The 27,392-nt window shown below is 43.2% G+C and overlaps 1 protein-coding gene across 1 annotated transcript in view; it reads right to left on the reverse strand.

Annotated features, from left to right (window-relative positions):
* Positions 1 to 27,392, reverse strand: part of CUBN (cubilin) — a 273,800-nt gene that overhangs the window by 169,896 nt on the left and 76,512 nt on the right. Inside the window, exon 28 of the mRNA XM_074358517.1 lies at positions 7,194 to 7,344. Coding sequence (XP_074214618.1) covers positions 7,194 to 7,344 — 151 coding nt within the window. The remainder of the gene's footprint in view (positions 1 to 7,193; positions 7,345 to 27,392) is intronic.

The following is a 27,392-nucleotide window of genomic DNA, read 5'->3' on the forward strand; positions in this document are numbered from 1 at the left end:
GCCTCCAATTACTAGGACCTTGCTAGGAAATTTGTGAAGCCACAGCAGAAGGAGCTGCATGATTTCCTTGAGTAGGTTATCATCCCAATTTTACAAATGTGAGTTAATTTATAAGCAGATTTTTTTTATTAGCATCATCCATGAAGAACTTCTCTGCAAAAGAGATGTTAAGTGAGAATTTGCCTTAAATAAAGATCAGACACTGCATCATCACACAGAATTCTGTGCTTTGGTTCTGCATTAAGGCTCTCCTCCCTGTCAGTCTCCCTGCTTAAGCATCCTCTAAGAGTAACACAGAGATGAAAGGTCAAAATATCAAACGGGTTGAAGTGGTCAGAATGAGTAAGTCAAGACACAGCAGGAATAAATGTGGAAGAAAGCCCCGTTGGCAGTTAAGGGAATAACTTAAATTACACAGAACTAATGTTTCCTAAAAGCTTCTCTCTTACTTACGTTTCTACCCAAACTGAACAAGATTTCTTTATTTTTTTATTACAGTACATAAACAAACAACCACAGGAGTCTATTCGTTTTTACCAAGAGACTGCTTACAGATTTACTGAACAAAGGACACATCCTCGATCACAGACGCAGCTACTTCCCAGGCAGAGTGGGAGAGGTATTTTATCATTTCTTTCTCTGTGCATTCGACCTGTCACCGCCCAGCAGGAAGTGACACCATGCGATTAATCCGTCACCAGCCGAGAGAAAAGTCTCTCCCCGAGATGAGGACCAGACGGCGTGATTCCCAGCCTGGCCCTCTGAGCGTGCCCCGGATGCTTGGCTGACCACAGTTCAAAAATCACTTTCATTGTGAGCACTGTACCTCCAAGATGTTGTGAGCTTTTGCAAGGCGCAGGAGCCAGGCTCAGGAGAGATAACAGGAAATAAAACTCCTGCAATGCCTCTTATCAGCTGGTCTCTGACCATCTGCCCTGCCTCGACTTCTGTCTTGCCTTTAGCTCATGATTTCTCAATTGTTTGTCCATTACTGCCCTTCTAAGGAGGCTTTTTCAATATTTTTTTCCCCAATTGCTCCAAAAATTGCATATCACAGATATACTATGTGTCTGCTATGCACTGTATACGTCTGTGCTTATACAGAAAGCATACGATATTTTCAGCCTCCCAAGAATCAGCCTCCACCCCCTGGGTTTGGTACTGAGGATGTTTGCTCTAGTTGAAATACTGCCTGTTGAAATCCCTCCTGTTTCTACTCAGAAATGTCTTCCTCTCCCAGATAGCTGTCTGGCTGGTGGATTCTTGTTTACTCTTTAAAACTCAGCTCAAGTACCCTAGCTGCCTGGAGGGCCTCTCAAACTCCCTGAGGCTATCCTGAGCCTCCTCCGGGCACCCACAGTGTCACGGGTGATGGATTCTACACCAGGCTTACCTCTCTGACTCCACAACTGCATGATTAACTCCCACAATCAAGGACACTCTCTCCTCCTCCTCCGACGTGGCCTGAATTGTCACATTGAAGCTCTGACCCTCAGTACCCCAGAATGTGACTGTGTGTGGACGTGGGCTATTACGGAGGTGATGAAGTCAGAATGAGGCTCCTAGAGCAGGGCCCTCATCCAATCTGACTCGCCCCCTTATATGAGGAGGAAATCCAGGCACACACAGGGATGGCAGTAAGCCGCCTAGGCAAGGCCAGGTGAGCACACAGCGAGAAGGCCGCCACCTGCAAGCCAAGCAGAGAGGCCTCCAGAAAAACCAAATCTGCTGACACCTTGGACTTGTAGCCTCCAGAGTTGTGAGAAAATTAATTTCTGCTGTTTAAGGCCCCCCATCTGTGGTATTTCATTATGGCTGCCTGAGCAGATGAACATGCTCTCTGTATTCTATAAACACCAAGCCCAGAACCTGGTTGTGAATAAATATATGCTGGGTGGTTGCTGGAACGCATGACTGAATGAGGACACGTCCTCAGTGAACATCTGCTCCCAGGGGCCACGAGGAATCGCTGTCACACCACGCACAATGCAAACTGTCTGCTGTTTGGAGGGAGGCCCACAAATCCCCCCGCCTGGCCCAGTTTACCGGCCCTCACACCCCACGGGGGAGGTGGGTACCCAGCATCCACGTATAAGGCCGTCGGATGGATGAGGAATCACAAAAGATAAACCCTTTGTCCTCGAAGAATGAACCTCCCAGAAGCCCCAGCACACGTACTCTAAGTCAGAAAAAGGAAGAAAAATGACAGATTGGAAGGAATTCCCCTGAAAGACCGACAATAGCAAAGGCTATGGAAATGACCATGTCAGGGAAGAGAACTGAGGGACGGTTTACGAGAAACGCTGCTGACCTGGAGGAGGGTCTTTGCCAGAGCTCGAAAGATTTATTTTTGATGAGTGCTTTGCTACAGGACTGCACGTCCACAGGTCATCAAGAAGGCGCTGGCCCACGTCCAAACCGAGCCAGCCACGGAGGGCCTGGACATGCTTTTTAGAAACCCGGAGCCGATTTCTGAAAAAAAAAACCCTCAAGTCCTGAGAAATCTCGTTAATAGTTGAAAGGCGGATCAAATGGAGCCAGACCCCATTCAGGAGGGTGATGTCATCTCTCTCCCCGAAGAAAAGGCCACACTCGCCTTTGTGAGAACCCAGGGTGACATCACCTCCCCAGCCGTGCACTTCACCCTTCCTCTGCTCCTCCCCGTCCAGGGGTTTTCTCCCTTTGCAAATGTCCCTCTTTCACTCACAAAGCTCCTTGACCTTGTTTGTATGCCACCGGATTCCACTGCCAAGGGAAAGAGGGCCCCTGCGAGGGGTGACCAGAGGCGGCGAGGGGTGTGCGCAGCTGGCCTGGAGGCTCCTATTCACATGGCTTACAGAAAGTTCCACACTCCCTCCAGCAACCCAGACGGAGGCCCCCGAGGCCAAATTCAGCCCCTGGACAATGCTGTCAGCACTGAATGCATTTAGCCAGGCAGGGCAACTGTGGCCATTTCTTTCTTTCCAGAGAGGGGTTCTCTTTGATGGTTCGCACAAAGGCAAGGCCATGTGGTTTCATTTCACATCTACCGCGTCACTTTCAACATGGGTCCAGGAAAGAAAGCCCGATTGTAGATCCATCTTCTGAAAGCAAACAGAAGGTTTGTGCGGGCGACAAAGAGGCACATACTGGGAAGGGGCTCACTGACGGACTGGCAACGTGAATGAGGTGCCTGGGGACTCTTCGTCAGCCGCAGGGACCAGGAGGTGATGCCGTGAAGATTCTGAACATGTCATGAAGAGTTTTCAGCTGCTGTCACCGCACGGTTTGGAAAAGAGTGAGAGCGGAGAAAGGACCAGAAATGAGATGTGATTCCAGTGAAAAGAGGCTGGGAGTTTAAAGGCAGCTGCTCTGGGCCTGGTGAGGAGAGCCACTCCCGGCCTGCCTGCATCGGGCGGGCTGTCCCCAGCCCTGGCACTTGGCCTTGACTCTGAGATGGAGGTCTTCCTGCAGGCACTGTGCCAAGACACAGTTTCTGCATTCCATTCACACACGTGCATGTGCACCCACGAACACACAGTCAAGGGTATTTCTATTACATTTTAAAACTGAGGCTGGTTTTTCCAGTGGATCTGGCATCTTGTATTTATTTGTTTGTTGTATTCGAATCCCACAGCACACCGTGTCACTTCAGATCCTACTCAAAACTCTTTTCTCTGAAACCTGCAGGGTTTACAAAAAAGAGAGGGTGGGGCTCCTCTCCCTGCCCGAGCCCTTGACTGTTAAGGACCCAGGCCACTGCTTCCCTCTCCAGCAGCTCCTTCAGCAAAAACTCTTTGCCTTTTTTTTTTTTTTTTGAATAGTCAATTTACAATGTCATGTTAGTTTCTGGTGTACAGCACAGTGACTCGGTTGTATATGCATTATTATATATATATAAAATATATGTTTCTTTTCAAATTCCTTTCCATCTTAGGTTATTACAAAATATTGAATACCGTGCTCTGTGCCACCAGTAGGACCTTGTTGTTGATTTGTCTTATATATCGTGCTGGACCTCAGCCTCCCTGGACTTGCAGGTGCCCGTGCTACCCTGCTCCCTCCCACCACAGGGTCTTTCTTCTACCGGGAATCCTCTTCCTTCCCCATTTGCCTCCTTGACTCCTGCTTATTCTTGGATTGGAGTTCACAAGTCCTATTCTCACACAGGACTGCTCTGGCTTCCCGTCCGGGTCCAGTCCCCTTCTGTGCTCCCGTGTCACGTATCACACTTTTGCTTTTATATCTACTTTTGTGCTTATTTGCTTGATCGCTACTCCTCCCGATTGCCTGTAAGCTCTAGGAGAGTAGGAGCCAGGCGTGCTGGGTGGATTCACACGTTGTCCCCTACCCTAGCTCAGCACCTGGCCCGAAACAGTTCCTTCCTTAATATCTGTGGCAAGAACACACGGATGACTGAGAAATCAGATTTATGTCTTCAGCTTACCAACAATGGGTAAGAAGTGAGGGAACCTCTCCCATCAAAGACCCCTTCCCTGACCCTTGCTTTTTCTGTTGGCCCCTCTTCTCAGGCTATCTCCAGTTAAAAACCTAGTTTAGATGCAAACTATAAACTCTGCCTACCTGTAGCATTGTGTTAACTATAGTATATGACAGTCAGTTAATTTTGCACAGATCCAGACAGCTAACAAAGCCCTTCCAGAAGTTTCTCCCCAAGCGTAACTGATATCTCATGGGCAACACAGAGTTAAAAAAAAATTGTTCAGTTCTGGTCCCATCTGACAAAATTCTGTTGCACAACTCTGGTTCCAAGCTTAGCCAGCTTTCGGCAATTGGGAGTAAGTTTTGAAACAGTAAACAGGAAAAGAGGATAGACAGAGGGTGTCTTTGACTCTCCCAAAGGAAGACAGTTTCCAAATGGAACTGGAAGAAGAAAATTTTCCTAACCCAAACTCAGAGCTTGCAGCAGACGATTCAGCCATGTCTAGCATATTGGCTGGAGGAAGCCAGTGACACAGCCATCCAGTGTGGCCAGTAATGACCATTAAATCACACTCCTTAGTGTGACCTTAGTGATACAGTCACCCACTGTAGCCAGTAATGATCATTCAGCCATGTCCTTCATGTGGCCTTGGGCCAGTATGGCTAGAACAGCCCGGAGGGGAGAGGAAGCAGCCCACTGAGGAGAAAGATGTCAGCAGGAAAATAAATCACTGCTCCTGAGATTCTCCATCCTAGCTGCATGGCAGAATTACTTAGGGAGCTTTTTAAAATTAGCTATAGTCAAAGTCCTACCGCAGGTCAACTGAATCCTATCCCTGCAGGTTAAAACACAGGCATGGGGACTCTTTAAAACTCCCAGGTGATTCCAACATGTATCTAGGGCCAAGAACCACTCCCTCTAGGTCCTGAGCCTTGGTCTCCTGGTTAGCATCTCTTACTTTCCACCGTCTGTCTCAGTGTCAGTAGGAAACGAGCTGGGGCCCCTGCAAGAAAGAACCTCACCGCTTCCGAGATCAAAGAGGAGAAAGCTCTCAAAGCGTGGTCTATGGAAAAGCCCCATCAGTATCGCCAGGGAGCTTTTCAGAAATGCAGACTCATGGGCCTTAGTTAGCGCCCGCTTCCCCTCCCCCATCAGAATCTGCATTTTAGCAAGATCCCCAGTGTTGCATAGACACGTAAAAGTTCGAGGAACACTGTTCTGGAAAAAAACCACCTTCACCCTTGAAAATCTGGGTCATTTCCCAAGATTTTCCTGTTTCTTCTAGGTCTTTCTGCACTGTCTCTTGTTTCCTTAGAATCAGGCCATTTCTGAATCACACAATACGAGAGATGGGCTGTGTTACAGAGATGAATCAATCCAGTCCCTTCACTTACTAGATCAGTAAGTTAACATTCCAAGGTTAAATCTACCTCCTTGCTGGAGAGGACAGTCCAGAGCTTCCACAAACTCAGTTACTTTGGGAACTCATAATCTGTATTCCAAGCTGTAAGTAGCTGTGGATTACCACTGAATATTTTTAAATACTGAAAAAACCCATACTTACAGTGTAATGAAATACACTCAGTCTCCAGTTCATAATAACTGAATGTCTCACACTCTTAAGTATATAATAGGGCTATTCAGTTGTGTACAGTGCTGAGAGGCATATAATAAACGCACTATGATGTTACCAGCCCTCAAGAGTCAGCATTCCTGTGCGCTCACTGTGGTCTCAGCCCTGATTGTGACAGTGGGAGCTTAGAATGTGTGTGTGTGATTCCCGGAATAACATGACAACCCCACTTCTCTTCCAAATCGACTGCCTCATGCTCGAAGCCCTAAGCCCTTGGCTGAGAACCGCTCATATATTCACAAGGGCTTTTATTTTTCAGGTCTAGATCACCCTAGGAGAGTTGGCTCTCCAACTGCGCTCACCAGGGAGACTAGTTAAGATGCAGATTATCAGGCTTCCCTTCAGAGTTTATGATTCTTTAGGTCTGGGATGGGGCCCAAGAATCTGCAATTCTAACAAATTCCATGTGATGAGGATGTTGCTTTGGGGGACCAAGTTTTGAGAATCATTGATGTGGGGCCCTCTCCCTTGAGGTTGAGCCACATGAGGTCAGTCTAGACATTTCAGAACTTGTGCTTAATACGAATTTTCACCTTCAGAGGAATGATGACCCCTACTCATCTTCTGAACCACCAATTCGTAGATAGGCTCTTGCATGCCCCGTACTGTGTCTGGCAGGTACAACACCATCCTTGGTTTAGCGCATCACCAGCTTAGGTTTTCCGCTCAGGCTCCCCTCCCAGCCCAGTCCTCGCCCTCCCCCTTCTCTCTCTGATTGACTCATTCTTCCCCTTCGATCCTTGTGACTCCTCTGCTCAGCGTCAGGATGAGTCTTAAATCTCATTCTATTGCACTCCCTCTGAGAGACTTCCCCCTCAACTTGCAATCTGCCTGCCACACCCAGGTACTGGTCTTCTCCCGGAGAAACTTCACCAGCTCCCTCCCTGCTCTTGAGCAATTTACTCCTGCGCCGACTTAGCTGTCCAAATCCTGTCCACCTGGACTTCACATCCTGTCTGAACCCTAAGAGGACCTAACTCACCAAGAGCCACCAATGTCTGAGTACACTAGCACCAGATTACCACCCGGGTCCCACCATTTGTGAATGGCATTGTTTCCAAATACAGAATTGCAAAGGGAACAGTTCTTGGACAAATAGCAACCACCAAATAAAGCTGAGATCAGCATGGGGCTTACCATGGATGAACCACTGCATCTGAAATCCTTTCTCACGGCCACCAACCCCATCGGTGTGGAACAGCACGTGAAGCTTGGGGCCAGTGGTGCCTCCTGCAGGTGGCGTGTCTGCGCCGCAGTAGCGCCCCATCCGCCTTGTGCCATCGTAGAGCTGAAATCAAAGAGACACTTCCCAATGTAAGAAAGCTCCACTGGGGCTGTCAGATGTAAAAAGTAAAGTCTTCTCATGGAGTGAAAGCTGTTTCTTGGTTCAAAAGTTAAGGGTAAATCTACTGAGGTGGTTGGAGTACAGAAATTAAAACAGATCTTTGTAGACCAAGAGAGATCCCCTCCAAAGTCTAATCCAGGGACAGAAGGAGGAAATGCTGGGCCAATGAGATGTGTTCACATGTTAATCACATCTAAGAGATGCCTAATGAATTAACAGTAAAATAATTGTGAGCTATAAATTTTAAAAATAAATACTAGATGATAAACAGTTACACATTTTAGAGAGCTATGAAAAGGAAAATACAAAGATACAAAAATTAATCCCACTGAAGATAACCATTGTAAATACCAGAAGTTTCTCTTGCCAACCTCTTTCTTCATTTGTTTATATATATGCATGTAAATATGTGTGCAGGCGTATATGTGTGTGTATTAATTTGGGCTACACATTTAATTGTGTTCCCTGTTTTTCACTAAGCATGTCACTAAATAGTCCATGTAAATATTTTTAATGGTGGCGTAAAATGCCACTAGTATACTGTATTCACATTACAATTCTGCTATTGTTCACTTAGGATATTTCCAATTTGGGGGCCAATAATTGCAAATCTTTGTTAGATATTTTAAATTTATCTCAGGAAAGATTCCTAGAAGGGGAATGAATCAAAGAGTATAATCTTTTCTGGCTCTATATATATATTATTAAATTTCTTACCAGAGAGTTTATACCAATTTATTCTCCCATTGGCAGTTTATAGACATATTTATTGCAGTGGATCTTTGGCCATTTTGACAGCTTTTATTTTTAAAGCTGGGGCTAATAGTGAAAATTTGTTTTCTTTTTGGAATTGTCTGTTTGTTACTTTGAGATTGAAGGGTTTTTTTTTTTTTTGCATGTTTCTTGGGCATTTCTGTTTCTTCTCTTGGAACTTTTCTGCTGAGGTCTTTGTCCATTTTCCCACTGAGGTATTTCTCCATCCTGTTGTGTATTGGACATCACTGAATTATCTTACTTAATAATTTCATCAGATACACATCTCCAAACTAAAAACATAAACCTCTCTGCCATATCTCTTCAGTCAGGAAGAAATAATGATAATCCCAAAAAGATCGGCTTCTTCATGACTCAGGCCAATATATTTTCTCTTAATCCTTTAAAATCCACATTAAACACTTTGTTCCAGTTACCCTTGGGATGAGCTGCCCATTATAATTAAATGGAAAATGTCTGGTCATAGGCATGCAGACTTCCTATATTGAAATTCTCTTGGAGAGCACACGCTTGTGAGTGTGCATGTTTGTGTTTGTCTGTACGTAAATGTATTATCTGGTTTCAATAAATTCCAAACTGACCAAATTATTTTTAGCTCCTGAAATGCTATGATATAAAATACTGTTTGAAACGTGTTGATTGGAGCATGGAAAACTTTATCATCAAATTCCACAAAGACCCTCCATGGAGCCTGCCCTAATCCTTGTTGCTGGTCATGAATTGGTTTTCCTTTGAAACCTCTCAGCTTTTCATTCATGCCCCTTTGTGGAAACAGTCACATTCCAGTTATATAGGCATGTGTCCGCCTCCCTTACTCATGATGAGTTTCCTTCGAGCCCAGACCACCTCTCACATCCCCTCACTGCCCAGCACAGGGCTTTGACCCGGGATAGATACCCAGCATGTCTTCAATGAAGGAACACAATGATTTCCCCCACAGCTGCATTTATTTTGACGGGACTTAAACCTGCGGGTTACTTGAACCTTGCACAGTGAGCTGCCCATTAGGATTTTACAGTCCGAAATTTCAGCATGCTGCTTTCAGGCAGCAAAGGGTCTGCATCCTTTGTGGCCACTCTGCAGAAGGGGAGACCAGGCAGGGCCTCATTCAAGGTCGTAACAAATCGCAACTTTCTAATTCGGGCTGTCTTGGCTGAGTTCTCAAGACAGCCTGCTTATCAGACATACATGCTTGTGTGACATGATAGGGGGGAAGGTCAGCAGAGATTTCAAAAGAGAAACTCAGAAGTCCATGATATCACTCACCCTTAAGTACTGAAGCTGAGCATTTTAAGTAAATGAATGAAGATGGGGTTTATTTTTCAGGCTTCTCCCTTGAGCTTCCTTTTAATTTTTTTTAATATTGCTTCTTTAAATATGTCTATTTATCATCAAGTTTCTAATATTCTTGATGGTTAACAGAAATCATAATGAGACAGCAAAAATGAGAGAAAGAATAAAGCCACACAGAAAGAAGAAGGAACAACAGATCCCTTCACCTCCCACCCCGGCCCCACCATCTTTCGGCCCCACCATCCCCAGCAGGAGGTGGAGGTCAGGAGAGTCCGTGTTGTAATCTGTTTACTCCTAACCTGCTGCTTCGCTGTAGGGGATGTAACTGAGCCATAGAGTTTTTATTAAACCTAGTGCACGAATTCCAATTCAAAACCAATTAATACAAAAATAAACATACTGTTCCCAGGCCGAGGCAGAATAAGCGAGAAAATGCTCTACTGTTTTCCACTCCAAAGGCTCATTCCTGAACTGTGGATGGTAGTGCAGTGAACAAAACTTTAATTATTTCATCTTTATCTAACAAAACACAAGGTCAGATTTCTCTGGAACCGGAATCGCTCAAAGCTTCCTGGATCTTCTGAAACACTAGGTAGGGTAAACATTTTGAGGAACCATATTTTAGATTCTGTGCAAAGCCATAAGCAGTACCATATTTCTGTCTCCCAGCTCAGCAAGGTTAAGAAACTTGACATTTTCACAAGACTTGGAAGGTTTTTTTTTTTTCCCCTTCCTTCCGGTAGGGATTACTTCACTGAAGGAGAGCCCCTGAATCCCAGCGGTTCTTAAATAACACATTGTGAATGGGATGGGGGTGGGGACAAGGGGAGGGGGTCTGGGGGGAGCACTGATGAATAACAATTAGTTTCTTTTTGCCTTTGGAGGGGAGAGAATGATGCATTGAGGTAAACCTCAAATAGACATTGATGAAAATACTTAAATATAATGTCAAATAAATTAATGAATTCATTAGTGTTGAACAATATCTCTCTACCAAAAAATAACCCAAAAAAACCCATACCCCCAATTTTGTGTCCTTCTAACGTTTACACTTAATTAAATCAGGAGGTTTTGTTTATATTCACACAGATGGCTAACGTCACCTCAACAATCTATTCCCGCGTAAATGTACCACACAAAAAGAAACAGTCGTTTTTCAAAGTACACAAATACTGGTTACCGTGGAAACCAGTTGGTGCCTGCTGCTCCTGATTCCGTTTTCAGAGCAGAACTTTAACCACAGGACATTCCAGCTGTGACTCACCGGGACTACTGGCAAGCACACTGGCTTGGTCCTGCTAAGGGTACAATCACCCCTGCTTTTAGAAAGCCTCAAGATTGACTCCATCTGAACAGTATTTGAGGCTGGAATTGAGTCCATAGAAACTGGTAGCAATTAAGAAGAGAAAGATTGAGATTCTTACTTTGAATATGCAGATCTAATTTGCATAACTGTGTTTAGAAGTTTGGGGTTTTTATTGCTGACATTTTCAAGTTGGCCATTAACTGTATCTTCAGATATGGAGATGTGAATATTTAAAACCCCCCATGTAGACCTTTTATGGTTATTCTCTTAAGGGGACGATTCATTTAGGACTTTTGTGTTTTAGCTCCTCCACCCCCATGCCACCCTGAAATATCTCAACCACTCTTAAGACATTCAAAGAGGAAGGAAATCTCTTGCCTAAGCCACATTTACCAATTTCTATCTACTTCCTTTGCATAGGTTTGATAATTTCGTGCAGGCATAGTTTACTAGACCATTAGAGACTTCAGGCTACAGTTGCAATATGAAATGATCATGGACCGTGGACTCCTAAATATTAAGAACCCATACATACACGGAGGAAGATATAAAACCAAAGACACATCACTTGTTAGAGAAGGCAGGTAGCTAGATATGAGCAGAGAAAGAGGGACATGGGCAAATGGCAGAAAATCACACATTTTGTGAACAAAGGGGGTCCTTGGACTGACTAAGAAAAACAGGATCCTCTGGACTAATAAAAAACCATACCTCTGTGTTGATAAGTGTCCTGGAGGCAGAAGGGTAGGGCAAGACAGGAATCCTCACCATCTGAATGTAACCTTTCAATCATTATAACCTCTGTCCAACTATAACCTTTTGCTTATGATACCCCCATGCGAATGTAACCTTTTGTTCATTATTACCTCACCCAACTTCCTGATCAAGACTAAATAAGGATGAAAAATCCCTCTTCCCCACCTGGGAAGGTGGAGCTGGGATGAAGAGCAGGAAAGATGACCCCAAACCCCTCCCCACCGATGAATATTCTGTGCATTCATTTTTACAGTCATATAATGAGCTTGCCAAGGAGACTCGGGGCAGCCACCCACTGGGTCTGCCTGCTCTGTTTCTAGAGCGAATTACCTATCCCTTAATAAATCCTCACTTTATTTTCTTAACCTCCGTGTCTGGTCTCTAAATTCTTTCTGTGACAAGACAAGAACCTCTCGACCCCAGCACACTGACAGAGTCCAATTTTTGTAAGATTAAGAGTTTTTGCAGGTACTTTACAAATCACTGGAACTCAAGTCTGGAGGAACCCAGAGTCAGTTAACATGTAATCTGTTCCTTCAGTAAGAATCAACTTTATGAACTGTAAGAACTCTCAGAACAGAAATGTGCTTTTCACATGTCTCTTTGTTGCTGAGTTGTTTCATGATTTTGAAAATTTGTGATCGTTTAATGAATGAAATTGTAATTAATTGTCACCTATCTGAGCTTGGGATGTACAGACTGACTGCTTTTCTAAACCTATTGGAATCACAGTGAGCAACAACTAAAACAGCCTTTTCTATTTTAGATTGGCATCTAATTCATACTTTTTCTAAGTATTTTTTTTTATTTACTTGACATTTTTCTGGAAGAGAAAAATGTATAGTGGAGGATTAGTTTCAAGCATTAATTAAATATAGTCCCTCTAGAGAAATTAAATCAAGAATTTCTTTGGAAAGGTATTAGAATATGGAGAAAGTTCTGGGGAAAGAAATTTTAGCCTATTTCCCATTACAAATCTTTAAAAACTCCAAAAGAACTTTATCCTTTAGAGTTTAAAATGTAATTGAAATAATTCATCTGCCATGAGGAAGAATCCTAAGTGTGGTAAAGAATCCCCTAAGAGAGAACAAAAATTCTAGTCCACGTAAAGAAGGTAGTTAAGTTTCTGAGAATTATGTTCAGTGAGTTCCTACAGTGGCTTTTTGAACTCAAAACCACTAATAGATTATATTTCCATTGGAAGCAGGAAAGTCGCTTTATGACAAGTGTAGACTAGAGTATATTCAATTGGTCATTGTCAAGCTCTAGATTCATGGTCTAGTCTTGCTCTAAAATTTGCTTAGAACATAAACTTGTGAAAATTACTTAACCTGCATAAGCTAAAATTTCTTCAGAAACTTGGCATCCTCGTGGCACTTATCTCATAAGGTTGGTGTGCTTATTAGCAAATGAGACAAACCATGTCATAAGTTGAATGTGAGTCCTGGCCTATGGTAAGTGCCCCAAACATTATTCTAACTCTTGAGCAGAGGCAGAGGGAACCAACATTGCTTCCAAAGAAACCACACCGGAAATAGCTTTTAGAGAAAAAAATGTAATGGGTCTAGAGAACTTGAACTGACTCATGTAAAATATTTCTCAGAAATCATCCTTGGCAGACCAGACAGGGAAGCAACCAATCAATGAATCATTTGGGAGGAGACAGATGCCCATCGTGGGCAGTGTGTTGCCATGACGACTTGGTTTTGTGTGCACACGGAGGCCACTCCTGGCACATGGGGTGCAGAGCCCAGTGCAGATGATACCGTGGGGGAGACTGGAAGCGCAAAGCACGTGTCTGGGTGGAGGGAGATCATGAGATGGGCTGCAGATCAGGGCAGGGCTGGTGGCGGAGACGACATTGGGAAATCTGTCAAGGCTGCCCCGGGGAGTGGATCAGGGGGAGGCAGCGGGTCAGCAAAGTGGCTCTACCTGTGTTTTTTCCTGTTGCAGCCTCCTCCCTGCTTTCTGACTGGCCAGCCTGCAGCTCTAGACGCTCCAGAGGAGTAAATTCTTGGACCATCTCTTCAGATTATCCCCACCCCCTAAAAACAAAACCAGGATCTAGGGAGCTGTCTTGTTAGAACAGTTATTAAGAACATTGTTGCCCAAGTTTATACACAAATCTCCTGGGTAAACTTGGAACATGCACAGTTTCCTTTAAATCTGAAGGGCTTTGAAATGTTTCCAAAACAACAGGAGAAATTGCCAAGCAAGATTCACAGAGTAGGGGAAAAGGCTCTCATTGTGGGTGAGAAAAGCCTTGGTGAGTTAAAAACATAATTAAATTGTGGGAGGTAAATTACGCAAATGTTCAGGGAAAAGTGAAGAAGCAGAGCGTGGTGGCCTCTAGATGGCTCGGTGATGGCCCCAGGAGGTGGCCTCCTCCATTAGACACAGGGGCACACACAGTGCTCCCAGGGTACAGAGGCACACATCTCCCTCAGCACAGGAAGAGCCACACTGCCATGCGCTGCCAGGGCAGGGCAGGAAACATGAGGTGCCCGTCTAAAATTAAACAGTTACTCACAACGCTGGGCTTTGCATGAGACCCAGAAACCCACTGAAAGACCACATTCTAAGTTATTTGGTGTCACTCTGAATTAGAGGTTGGTCTCAAACACAGACCATCTAGTCTCCTTTCCACGTGGTGGCTAGTCACTGGCCCCTCTTAAGGGCGCATTGACATTTATTTCTGCTTTCTACATATTACTTATTTTAGAAGCCACAAAGGCTAATTTGGGTTTTTTTTTTTTCAATCGTGGATGTGTGCAAAGATTTAACTACAAAGATGTAGTTAAAATTTGAAATTTGAAAAGATTCTATGGGTTTCACAACCAGAATCAGTGGCTGTATTGTGATGATGGAATAGACAATGTTGCAAAAGCTGTGGTACAGTAAGTAACAAGGAGAAACATTCACAAGACATTGTTACACATAAAAAAAAAAAGTCACTGTAGACTAGTATGTACACAATGATTCCCTTCGAATATTAAAATAAAATAAAAATATTGGGAGACTACAGGAAATAAATACTACCAAGTATTAGTAGTAGTGATATAATTGGGGTTATTTTTATTTTATCAGGGTTTTTCTATACTTTCTAAATTGCCTGAAATGACCATATTCCTGTGTGATCAGATAAGTTTATTTTAAAAGTATTATCTTTGGGGACCTATTGAAGAGCCATGTCCCCAAGTCCCCATATCCCCAGAGCCATGTGCACTGATAATGTATTTCCAGTCTCAGAATTCTATACCATTTAGGTTCTCAGATACCCATCTAGTCCACTAAAAATTTTATGCTGTCTCCCTAATCTTTTTTATGTATCTGAAGATTATCCATGAAAATTAGCCCATTAAAATGTTTTTATATAAGGTTATCCCCTCCAGCATTAATTTAAAACCATATATTGTCCCCTTATGCTTCCTCTTTAATAACTAGGTTTTTATTATTAATTAGACTAATTCTTTATTAAAAAAAAAAAAAAAAGGACTTCCTCAGATGTTTAGGGACTTAAAGAGCTCTTACAGACATAAGTTTTGATACTCACTGATGGACCAGTAAGTACCTATTCCCTCCCTAGTGGTAAGTGAAATGCTTTGAAAGCCAAGTATATTGTCCCCTGCGTGCAGGTGAACATTTAATTCCATGAACCGCAGCCTTCCCTCTGCTAACTTTACCGCAACTGGGAAGCACCAAACATTTTTTAAAAAATTACTCTGCCTCCTAAAAGCCTCACCATCTTCTACAGATGCACTCAGAAACAGGGAGGACTCTACAGCACAAAGAGAAATCCTAGCACAGTGGAAGGACCAGGACCGAGCGCGAGCGCTGCCAGGCAGACTCCTCCAACTTAGCAGGGAGAGAATTCACCTGCTCAATAAATAAGTAAATGGAAGAACTGAAGGGTAAAGATGTCATTAAAAAAAAAAATTCTGAAGTGTTCCAAGTGGAAATCATCCCCATTTTTAAAAGCAATCAGTGTCATTAACTGAAATCAGCAACAGTGATTCCTGAGTTTTGAATTTAGCATTTCTGGTATATGTGTTCTCATTCATGACACGTACCTTTGGATGCTGGGAAAGGCCCTGCGTGCATTTGATGCCTGTGGTCTGAGGAGCACAGCAAGGTGAGGACCACCAGGAAAGGAAGGGTGGTTAGAGCAGTTTCAACTTTTGAGCTTCTAATGGAGTTTTTACTGGCTTCCGGGCAGCGTGGACATTATCTGTAGTTCTGATTATTATTCATCCTGATTCTGTCCTTCATGTTTGAGAGAATACTGAGAGGGGAAAACACACAGTTTCTTTTGAATCTGAGAGCAAAGGCTCTCTTTTGAAGGCTGGTGATTTTGCCTCATTAACTGAGGCAAATTAATGCAATCACATTGTGAGAGATGGTGGGAAAAGATCAGCATTTTTTTTTTTTTTTGAGGAAAGGGATTTTGATCACATTGAGATACACATCTCTCTGTTTAATTTCTTGTAATTAAAAAAATCACATTTTACTGGGGCAACTTTGGAGGGTTAAAATTCTTATAAAATGCTCTGGTTACACTTAATGACACGACAAAGTACTTGGCTTAACTGACCAATGGATACACTTCATTCTAAACTCCTTTGGAATCTGCATCACGCTTTGTCCAATGCTAGATTCCTATCCAGCAGAGAGGCATCACCTGCATGATTTGGTGTACTGTTTTCACTTTTTGTGTGTGGTTTTGAAGAGCAGCTGTCCTTAGAATTGAAATAGCTCATCTCTGAATTCTAAGCACAAGGCCAGGCATCCTAGAAGCAAACTTCCTCGGACAGACAGTTCCAGGAAGCGTGACTCATCTGCCCAGGAAGTGACTATGGAGTTGCCATGACAATGAGAGTCAGCGCAGACTCGCTGCTGCTAAGACACCATCTGCATCTCAGCTTCCCTCCAACCAGCAAATGCAAACAGGATTTTAACTCCCCCACTCTTAGATGCAGATACCGATCCTGTGGCTTTTGCGGGAAATCTGGGAAGCCAGGGAAAGGAAGCTCTTCTCTCCACACATGGAGCCAACCTGTGCTAATCACGCTGGGAAGGCTGTTTTGGAAACTGTAGCTATTCACTTATTGCAAAATGCTGTAGAGCAACAAACAATCTATCAACTTGTGTTTATGTTAAAAACTAATAAATAGTATTTATTAGCATGTGCTCTGTGCTGAGTGTTACTCTCTAAGCCCTTTCCACGTATCACCTAATTTAAAATTCCCAGCAGCTCTAAGAATGCAGATAGCACTGTTACCCCCATTTCAGAGTTTTGGAAACTGAGGTAGGGAAAAGTTCAGGAATTCAACATTTTGAAAGGCATCAATTATTCAAGAAGACTTTTTCTTGTTTCCTTCATCGATATATTTTTTTAAATAAGAGTCGTTAAATTCAAAAAGGCAGCAAAGTCCTTATTCTTAACAGAGGATAACAAAAACGATCTTTTTAGTGACAGTGGTAATACCCAAAACTCCTGTTAGTCAACTTGATTGACATTTTCTTCTTTATATTTCTTAATAGAGCTTGATGTAAAATAATTGGACTAAAATGTGGGCTTTACCATTTATTATGTATCCTTCGTGAGAAGTGTCAAAATGCATGAATGAAGTTGGCTGTAGACAGAAACCAAGAGGAATGTCTTAAGAAATGAACTGATAATTGTACCACAGCCTAAAGAATGCTCTCTATTTAGGGATTTTCTCTACCTAACTAAGGGCTTCTCTCATTCAAGAGTAGTGCAAATAATGACAATTATGTAAGTGTTTACTATGTGCCAGTTTCTTTATATATAAAACTCTTTTATGCTGATTATCCCATTTTACAGATGGGAAAAGTGAGCCACTTAGAAGTTAAGTAACTTGCTCAAGTTTCCTGGCTAGTTAGTGGTGGAGTCAGGGCTTAAACCCAGAATATCTGGCTCCATATCTATCCTTATACTAAACTGAACAGGTGCCAAGACTACGGAACAAGAGGCATGTTCTACTCTGGAGCCTGAGTGCCTGTGAGATATTCTCTAGTGAGCGAGGAACAGATGAGTGACTAAGTCTTTGTTTATTATCAGCATCCACAACAGTCTGCAGATAGAAGAGAGCTGGTTTAAGCAGTCTGAATTCTAGGGAATTCCCCAAGAACAACAGAAAGAACCACATCTGCAGTTCTTTCCAACTGTGGTTTATCGTTAAACCACAAAATTTGGAAACTGAGGTGGTTGTTGCTGAGACTTGTAAAGGATCTGTTACATCTTCATGGGACCAGCAGTGATGTGCGCTACATACACAAACATATGTGGACACTTGGTTTATCAGAGACGATGCGAAGTCTTTAAAAGGATAAAAGGAACGGAAGTCCTCCCAAGAGCTGGATGGTGGATCAAGGGAACTTGGAAAAGAAAGAAAAAACTCCAAACTTTTGGAGTCAAACAGACCAGGGCTGTGCCTGGGAGAGTAAGTCAGACCGCCGGAGTGAGGAGCGGCCACTCGTAACTGGCTGTCCCGAGGAATGGAGATGGTATTTCCAATGGACGGAGGCTCCCGGAAGGGTGAGAAACACCATCCTGAAAGGTAGGAGGAGGAATCTGAATGGTCACGTGGGAGTTATCCTCTCTGCAGAAGGTGCGTGGGGAACAGCAGTAAGCATTTCTTGAGTACTCAACAGTTGCCGGGTGTGTGGTTTGTTTTATTTCATCTTATAACATCTAATGAGATAGTATTCCTTCCATTTCATACTTGAGGAAATTGAGGGAGCGAGAGGTCCATTCTGTGCCCAAGGTCACAGCTAGTGAGAAGTTCAAAGCCAAGCTCTGAACCCCGGTGGACTCCCGAGCCCGCACTCCAGTGAGACAGACCTGAGCATGAAACTGGCTCCATCGCCTCCCAGCAGCGGGGGCCTGAAGTGAGCATTGTTGCTTATCTGAGGCCCTGTTCTCCTGTCTGTTACGTGGGGACAGAAACAGCCACTGCTGGGCTATCCTGAAGATAAGAAGCCAAGGTGTCTCTCAGAGTGCCTAGCGCATAGTAGGCACTAAGTGTTGTAATTCTCAAAACAGACACCTGAGATGCGAAGCAGAACTTTCCAATCGCTCATGAACTTGGAAGTGTTGCTTATTTATATGAGAATAAAAATGAGAATTAAAAAAATAAAAAAATAAAAACTTGGAAAACATCTCTAGAAGAATGTTTCCCTAAGAATGTTCTCTGGAAAACAAATGCCCAACAGATGTTAGAATTCCGAGCAAAGGCTGATCTATCTGGAATGTCACCTTTGGCATTGTCCTGAGTGTTTCCTCCCAAGGGGGCCCCCTCTATCTCTCCTGGCTGCCGCCCTCGCCTGCAGCTCTGTCAGCCCGCAGCCTGATGTCTTTCTGTCTTCACTGTGGAACCACCCCCACCGCATCCACTGTTCACCCAGTTCTGTTGACTTCGCCTCCTAAGTGCTCCCAAGTCCTCCTGTCACACCCGCCCTCCTCGGCATCGTGGAGATCTGGCCGTCTCTCTCTTGGGGCTGCAGCAGCCTCTTACTGGCTCTCACAGGTCCTCTTCCCTCCCTCCAATTTATTCTTGAAGCCAGAGCGTTTCAAAGTGCCCAAGCCGAGCATGCGCCTCCTCTGCTCACACTCTGGAAAGATTTCTGCTGCTGCTCTCAGGAGGTCACTGAAACTCTGCGCACAGCCACAGGGCTCCGCCTTGCAGGCCTCTGCCCTCCTGGGAGCCTCCACTCAGCTTGGCCACTCCGTCCCCTTCCCCCTCTGCCAGGGATGTTCCCCTTGACCCGACTGGAGCCTGGCCCCTCCCAGCCTTCCTTTCAACTAAGCCTCAAACTTGGTCTATAAAAAATGCAGAGTTTCAGCACAAATGATTTCATCCACTTATTCCCCCCCAAATTAAAAGACTTTAACAAACACTAACATAGTTTCTAACAGCTCAAGGTCACCTCCCTAGGATGACTCCAGCCATCCTTAAAGAGCCTGCCTGAGAAAGCTAAGGCAGCCTAAAGGATTTACTGTTTGTTCCAGCCAACACGGAGGATAGGACAATGGCTGCCCTTTTTCAGAGTGTTTACTTAAGAAGGGCTTACAATTGTGAATCCTCCTCCTGTCCTTTTGAGATGTAGCTGTATCTCCTGCAAATCACGAGTGTCTTTTTCCAGGATCTGGAAAAACATTCCTTTGAAAAGAAACCACAGGAAGGACAGGGCCCCTGTCTCCCAGTCTCTGGGAGCAGAGCAGCCTCACTTCCATCACTGCCAGAGAACAGACACGGCTGGCTGCCTGGTCACACTCACACTGACCAACCCTTGGTCATTCTGCACTTCCCTGACTCTGCTCGAGTCCCCTGGTCCCCTCCTGACTCCCTCGTTCTCCCTTTAAAACACCCATTCATCTCTGTACAAACTGAAATTGAGCTCAGTTCATGCTGGACCCCCTTCCATATCACAGGAAAGCCTGTCCTTTCCCCTTTAACTAGTGTCTGGTTTTGTTTCTCTTTGACGGGTCCTCAAACAACTTCCCCTAGTGAAACCTCCAGCTTTTTATACCTTGCTCAGTGAGTTGTCCCCAGGGATGCCCTCCCTGACCCACACATGAGCACCATCCTCCTGTTCCATGTCTTTGGAGCCCCCAGTAAGGTTCCCTGACAGCACTGAACACAGATTGTAACTAAATTTGTTTTGTGTGATACACTGATGAAGATCTGTCTCCTCCAAGAAGACAAGGAAAACTGATGCTAAAAAGGTATATTTCCATAGCCTATGAGTCTCAAATCTATTTGGATGACTGAATGAATGGATAAATGAATGAACAGTGCATATTTAGGGTGTAATAGCTTGAGGAAGTACTACAGTAAAAACAGAACAAAACAACAGACCCTATTCAATTGTGTTTGAATCGGCATTTCCCAAATTTATTAGAACTCAGGTTTCTATTTGTGAAACATCTATCAACAGGCGTGGCAGGGGGAGCCAAGTGGTTTCCGCAAATCAACTTCCCCTTTGTCTGGTTCCTGAATCACCAGGTGGAAGGCAAGAGAACACCTGCATTGTTCTCTAACATGACTGGGAGGCAAACTCGGATAGCACTAAGCATCCGAGGATTTCCGAGTTCTCCATAACAACAGCCAGCATTGCCTTCATTCCAACAGTACATGGGCCTGATGGTTCATAGCTGCAGTTACGGAAAATGCTGCTCAGACCACAGACTTAGAAAACATGGGTGTCAGGCTGGCAGATTCAGGGGCATTACTGATGTTTTCATCCAGTTTTTTCATTCGAAGCACACTGTTTTGTAACTGAAAGGACATGGAAGTGCAATAGACAATGATATAAACATCTGGTGAACAGGATGACATCAGAAACAGGATTTGGCAAGAGATGAAGTGCTTCTTATGAAGACCAGAGGGGAAAATGCATTTGACAGCAGTCACTGACATGACGTAAGTGGGAGGGGGAGGCATGAGGAAGGGGTGAAAGGACGTGATGCGGGAGGATGGTGGCGAAGGTGCCACATAAAGAAGGGGGCGGAGAAAGTTTAGAATCTGAATTGAAAAACTGTAACGCAAATCTGACATTTTTACTTAATGAGATCAATGTAATCATAATATCACCAAGCCTTGGGGAGACAAAGTATGCAATTCAGCTGTGGCAATGGAAAAGGAAGGCCTGTGGAAAAAGAAGCAGGCAATGGCACTCGAAGGTATATGTTAAGAAGACACTTATTTTTTATATATATATATATATATATGTGTGTGTGAGTGTGTGTATGTGTATATATATGTATGTATGTATATATATAAAATATGTATTCTATATATATAGAATATATATAAAGAATATGAAAATGAATATACGTATGTTCCTATATGACTGAAGCATGTGCTGTACACCAGAAACTGACACAACACTGTAAACTGACTATACTTAAATGAAAAAAATAAATATATGTATATATAAAGCAGATACCTATTAAAATAGTTACAACTCCCCAGGAGAGAGATTTGAAGTGAGAATAAAATGTGCTATCACAACAGATGTGGGCCAAGACAGTGGCCTCAGGTGCGGAGCTAAGGCTTCTGTGGGCATCCCCAGGGATTCTGACTGAGTAGGTCTGGGGTGGGGCTATGAACATACTTTTCTAACAAGATCCCCAGATGATTCTGGAACCCAGCCAGATTTAGAAGCCAGTTACAGGGGCTTTATCCTCCACCATCAGCTTCTTCCTCAGCAGAAACTTTATTTATTAATTTTTTTTTTACAAAGGAAACGTATCAACACTAGTGGAACAAAAAGACACACAGGAGTAGCAATGGGCAGGTGTCCACCTGGACATCATTTAGGTGTCTTGTTCTGAAAAAAGCGTGGCGTCTGCTGAGCTCTTAGGATGCTCTCCTCTGTCAGAAAATAAAGTGTTTCTTAGAGTAACAGCTCTTTCCCCGAGGAGAAGTGCTCTCATGGACTAATTCTGATCAGCAAAGAAATGGCTGTTAATGAAACATTAGGAGAGAGTGATCAATTTCCCTCGAACCTGGGGTGAAAGGACCCATCGGTCACAGGCTGGAGGTTTTAGGGAGTGGGAATTTAAGGGGAGACATGAGCCCATGAACCAGCTAAATTAAAAAAATAAAAAATAAATGAAAGAATAAGGAAGACAATTTTTAAAAAGGAAAGGGAATTCAAGGAAAATGATAAATTCTAAAAAACTGAAATTAGGTCCATAAAGTCAGGAGTAACTGGGGTAGAGGGGCAATAAAAGAGGAAACCTCTGAAGAACCTAATCTAAGAAAAAAAGGAAAAAAAAAAAAAAAAACCCACGGAGCTAGCCAGGAGCTTTCTGACCATTTTGTGAGCACGTACACAAATGAGCAAAACTTTGGAATACAGTGCAGTTAGAAAAAATGTCTACTTTTTAAAGCTATGATTGGGGAAAAAAGAAAGATGAAAACGTGGGCTGGGCCAAGGCTTGCAGAAGATGGTGTAATGTGATGAAGGTGAAGTAGACACAGGCCTCGTATGATTTTGAAACTAGAAGGAATGATAAAATACAGTTTAGAAGATAAGACAGTCAGTTCCCATAGTGAATTTTTCCAGGCTTCAGTGAATTACACCCTAAAATCCAGACAGGTTCGGTGACCACAGAACTAATTTTGTGATCTTGCTCACTTCATGGATATTTCAAAACACTGCTTCAGCAGGCCCACAGAACCCATGCCCCTGCTCAAAGGTTCCACCCAGACGTGAGCTGTGAGCAACGCTGGCCAGAGGGCGGGGCCTCACTGCTCCCGGTCAGAGCTGGTCACACTGCCTGGAGGCCACACTCTCCCAGACAGGCTAGATCCAGGCCTTGTTGTCCAACTCAAAAAGATGAGCCACCTGTGATCGTACTTTGTCACCAAAGGAAAGTCCAGTTGGTTGTAAACGCTTGAGGAACAAGTCATGGCTGGGGCGGCCACACTGAAGCCAGGACTGTGAGGCTGCAGGAGCTCACGGGACGGTTTTGGGGAGAGAAATGGGCATGGAGGACTCGTGCACGGGGAGACACAACAAAGCTGGAAGGAAGGAGAAAGGGGGGGAGACCCCACTGGGCTGCCCTGGCTCCTGACCTCTCCTGCTTTTCAGTCTATCCTGTGGGTCATGAGCTTCTTACTTTCCTAGCGTAACAGCCCTTTCCCAAACGCTAATCTTCCCTACGGGGCTAGTCCTAGTGTGTACCTGCAACCAAGGGTAAAAGGCAGAAGAAGGAAAACAAGACTGCCAGCGGTCAGAAGGGGAAATGTTTCAGCTTCCGAAGTATGGGAAAGATTATTCTGGCATCTCACAGATGAGTAAGGTTGCTGGTAATTTTGAGAAAATTTTTCAATTGGACACTAAACATTAGTTGTCAGTATGCAGCAAAGATACCATAAATGGCCCCTGTACATCTATGAAAAAGCCAGGCTAACATAGCATGAATTTCTCTTTGTGATGCTGTCACTAGAGTGGTCCATCTGAGGGCTCCATGGAAGCTCCCTCTTGTTACCTCTGAGAGTGACAGACAAGTAAGAAAGAGGCACATACAGAGAGTGTGTGCGGTGTCGTGGCTGAGGGTGCCGGCCTGGAGCCCCAGGGCCCAGTGGAAAGCCTGGCTTTGCTACCTATAATCATTGTGACTACGGACAGCCTGCCGTTGTCTCAATCTTCTCACCTGTCAAATGGGACAACGGTGTCCCCTACATTGCACGGCTGCTGTGAGAACTACCCAGTGAACAATAAGTGTTTGATAAATACCAGCTACTATTATTACCAAGTTGTTTGAATAGAGATATCCCCAAAGCGTTCGATCGTAGGTGCATTTTAGCCCAAGAAACCTATCATTTTAGAGTACTTGAAATAGGTAGCATTTCGTTGACATTTGAATCATTTATTTTCAAAGCCAGGGAGTCTATATGCAAATGAATAATGCTCTAAAGACCAGAGAATCGGGACCTCGAGGAATCTTGATGAGACAGAATTCTCAGGCAAAAAACAGGCAATTATAACTTACTAGAAATAATATCCTATGTTTGGCTGTGAAGCCATTGCAACTCATGCAAAAGTGACCTGCAGGTCTTTAATATGGTCCAACATTATGACTTGGCTAACAATGAACCCATTTAACCTCAGCCTACAACCTTAAAGTATAGGAACCAGGTAATATGGTCCAAAGCCAGGAGTGTTGAATCCAATCCTGGGCCATATTTTAAGAGACACCGACATACAATAGAATATGAAGAGGAGGGTACCCCTTGAGAGTTGATCCTTCTGGACCCCGTGGGAGCATCTCTCCTCACTGATCACTGTCACCTTCCGTCATACTCTCCTCCCTTAGCCTCCATGACACAGTAACCTCACAGTTTTCCTCCTCCCCCTTCTCACCACCCACATGCTCCCAGGTGACCCAATACATGCTCTGGACTCCCTGTACATCTCTGTGCTGATTTCCCCCAAATCCATCACTTTTGTTTGTATATTGAATCACCTATTAGGAATCTCTTCTTCCACATAGAGACTCAGGCTCAAAATAAAAATGAAACTGTGAAATCAAGTTATAAAGTACAAAAAGAATCCTTAAGGTTTTGGCTTCCCAAAATTGCATGGTCTCATTTACTCCTTTAAGCAAATAACCCTTCCTCCCACTGAGTCTTTTATTTCCAAATCTGAATCATTTCATTTTGCCCAGAGGACAAAAGAATAAAGGACGGATTTGCTTCCCAGTGGATTGTTACCAACCCACACTGCTCAGCAAGGCTGGGCAAGATGTCCGACCAGCACCTAATCAAGTTCTTTTATAGTTTCAGTTCTGTTAACCCCAAATAGCTCAATTCTGGCTGCAGTAATAGCCACTAAAGTGGGACCTGGCTAAGTCATTTGAAAAAAAGCCCTTTAACTAGAAGTTATTAAAATAATGAAAACTAGATTTTGAGTCTGTGGCTTTTCTCTCCTTAAATGGTTATTTGTGCTTTTAAAATTTCCATCATAAACCAGCCATTGTAGCGATTGCTCTGGTCTTGCCCGCTGGCTTACAGAAACGGAAAAAATCTCCTCCCTCTGGCAACAGCGTCATTCTTTGGAAGCCTTTGCTGAACTTCTGGTTCTCATTTGGTGTTTCTGCTGCTTTCACCATCAGTGTTGCACAAGGTACCTGGCGTGTCTGTCACAGCGTCTATGGAGGGCCTGTGACTAGCGGCTCTGCCGTGGTTGGAACAAGTATTTTCATTTGACAGTTTTTAAACACCTCCAGAAATTATCTGATGGGCCTTTTTGTTGCCATTCCATCCTCAAGTAAGTCCAAAGAGGTGGAGTCCTGCCCTTGAAGAGATTTCATCTCATTTCCTCCCACTCTTTCTGCCAAAGCCTCCTTTAAAGTCCAGCTCAAAAGCTTCCTCCTCTCCCAGCTTTCTCCACTGTGCTTTATCAAATCATGCTCAGGGTGCCCGGCATTGTTGTTAAACATGCAACAGTCTGCAAGCCCATGAATTCTGCTTTGGGTTGTGCTCAAGGTGGTATAGAATTGCAGTGAAACTGTAGAGAATACACAAAAAGGTCGATCTGGAATTTAGTTCTTTCTCATTAGGCTGATGCTAAAATGTGGCTGTGATATTTCAATTTAACCTGAACTTACTGAACTCTTATAAGATCTGAACTCTATAATCAATGCCTGAGTTGCAAAGTTAGTTGGAGACAGTTCACATCTTCTAAAAGCTCATAGTCCAGTAGGGCATGTGAACATAATCACAAATGGTAAAAATATGATATGATAAACTTCTGTCTTTGTGGCATGAACAAGTGGCTTTGAAAGCAATTTTTCTTTTCTTTTTTTTTCAAAGGATGAATAAGATCTCACCACAGGCACATTAAAAGATGCTCAACATCACTAATTATTAGAGAAAGGCAAATCAAAACTACAATGAGGTATCACTTCACAGTAGTCAGAATGGCCATCATTAAAAAGTCTACAAATAATAAATACTGGAGAGGGTGTGAAGAAAAAGAAGCCTTCCTACACTGCTGGTGGGAATGTAGTTTGGGGCAGCCACTATGGAAAACAGTATGGAGGCTCCTTAAAAAAACTAAACATAAGGTTACCATATGATCCAGCAACCCCACTCCTGGGCATATATCCAGAAAAAACTCCAATCCAAAAAGATACATGCACCCCAACATTCACAGCAGCACTATTTACAACAGCCAAGACATAGAAGCAACCTAAATGTCCATCAACAGATGACTGGATAAAGAAGTTGTGCTATATACACACAATGGAATACTATTCAGCCATAAAAAAGAATGAAATAATGCCATTTGCAGCAACATGGATGGACCTAAAGACTATCAAACTGAGTGCAGCAGGTCAGATATAGAAAGACAACCCACATGATATCACTTACATGTAGACTCTAAAATATACAACAAATGAGCTTATGTAGAAAACAGCAACAGACTCACAGACATAGAAAACAAACTTATGGTTACCAAAAGGCAGTAGGGGAAGGATAAATTAGGAGTTTGGGATTAGCAGATATGAACTACTGTAACAGATAAACAACAAGATTCTACTATATAACACAGAGAACTATATTCAATATAATGTAATAAACTATAATCGAAAAGAATATGAAAAAGAATATATATATATATATAAAACTGAATCACTATGCTGTACACCAGAAACTAACACAACATTATCAATCAACTGTACCTCAATAGAAACAAAGAAAAAGAAGATGATTGGTCCAGGTAAATAGAATGAGAAAAGCATGCCATTGTCCAGCTTGTAAAGAGCATCTGAACACCAGATCAAGGGAAGGGAACTTTAAAACCACTGTCAAGTTTGTGCAGGTTTGATGATTGCTTTATGTTGTGGCATATCTTCTTTGAATACTAGCATATATAACTTTCTCATGGGTTAAACACTATGACTACTATTTCTATAATATTGAACTTTTCTAAATATAAAGTTTTTTTTAAATCCAAAAAAGAATCCTTCAAAAACAAGAGAATCCATATATTCAGGACCTCACAAAGTCCCTTAAAGTATAGAAAGCTTTCTCTGTTTTGAAAAACAAAGGAGCTATTTAGATACGTTCACCTCAAACAGCTTCGATTAATGCTAGTTTTTTAAAAGAATTGGTTAAAAAAAAAAAGAGAGAGAGTTAAGACAATTTTACAAGGATAAGGTATTTTTTCTGAGAATATGTTCTCAAAGTTACAAGTGCCAATGCTAGAAGTCTTTGCAAGCAAAGCTTCTAAAACTCACTGATCATCTTAAGAAAAACACTAAGTAATTGTGTTATGGGTAGGTGGAGCGAAGGCAAGTGTCCTAATGTTATCAGTGAGT

This window comes from Camelus bactrianus, chromosome 35 (assembly GCF_048773025.1).
Source record: "Camelus bactrianus isolate YW-2024 breed Bactrian camel chromosome 35, ASM4877302v1, whole genome shotgun sequence".
In the NCBI taxonomy this organism is placed as follows: domain Eukaryota; kingdom Metazoa; phylum Chordata; class Mammalia; order Artiodactyla; family Camelidae; genus Camelus; species Camelus bactrianus.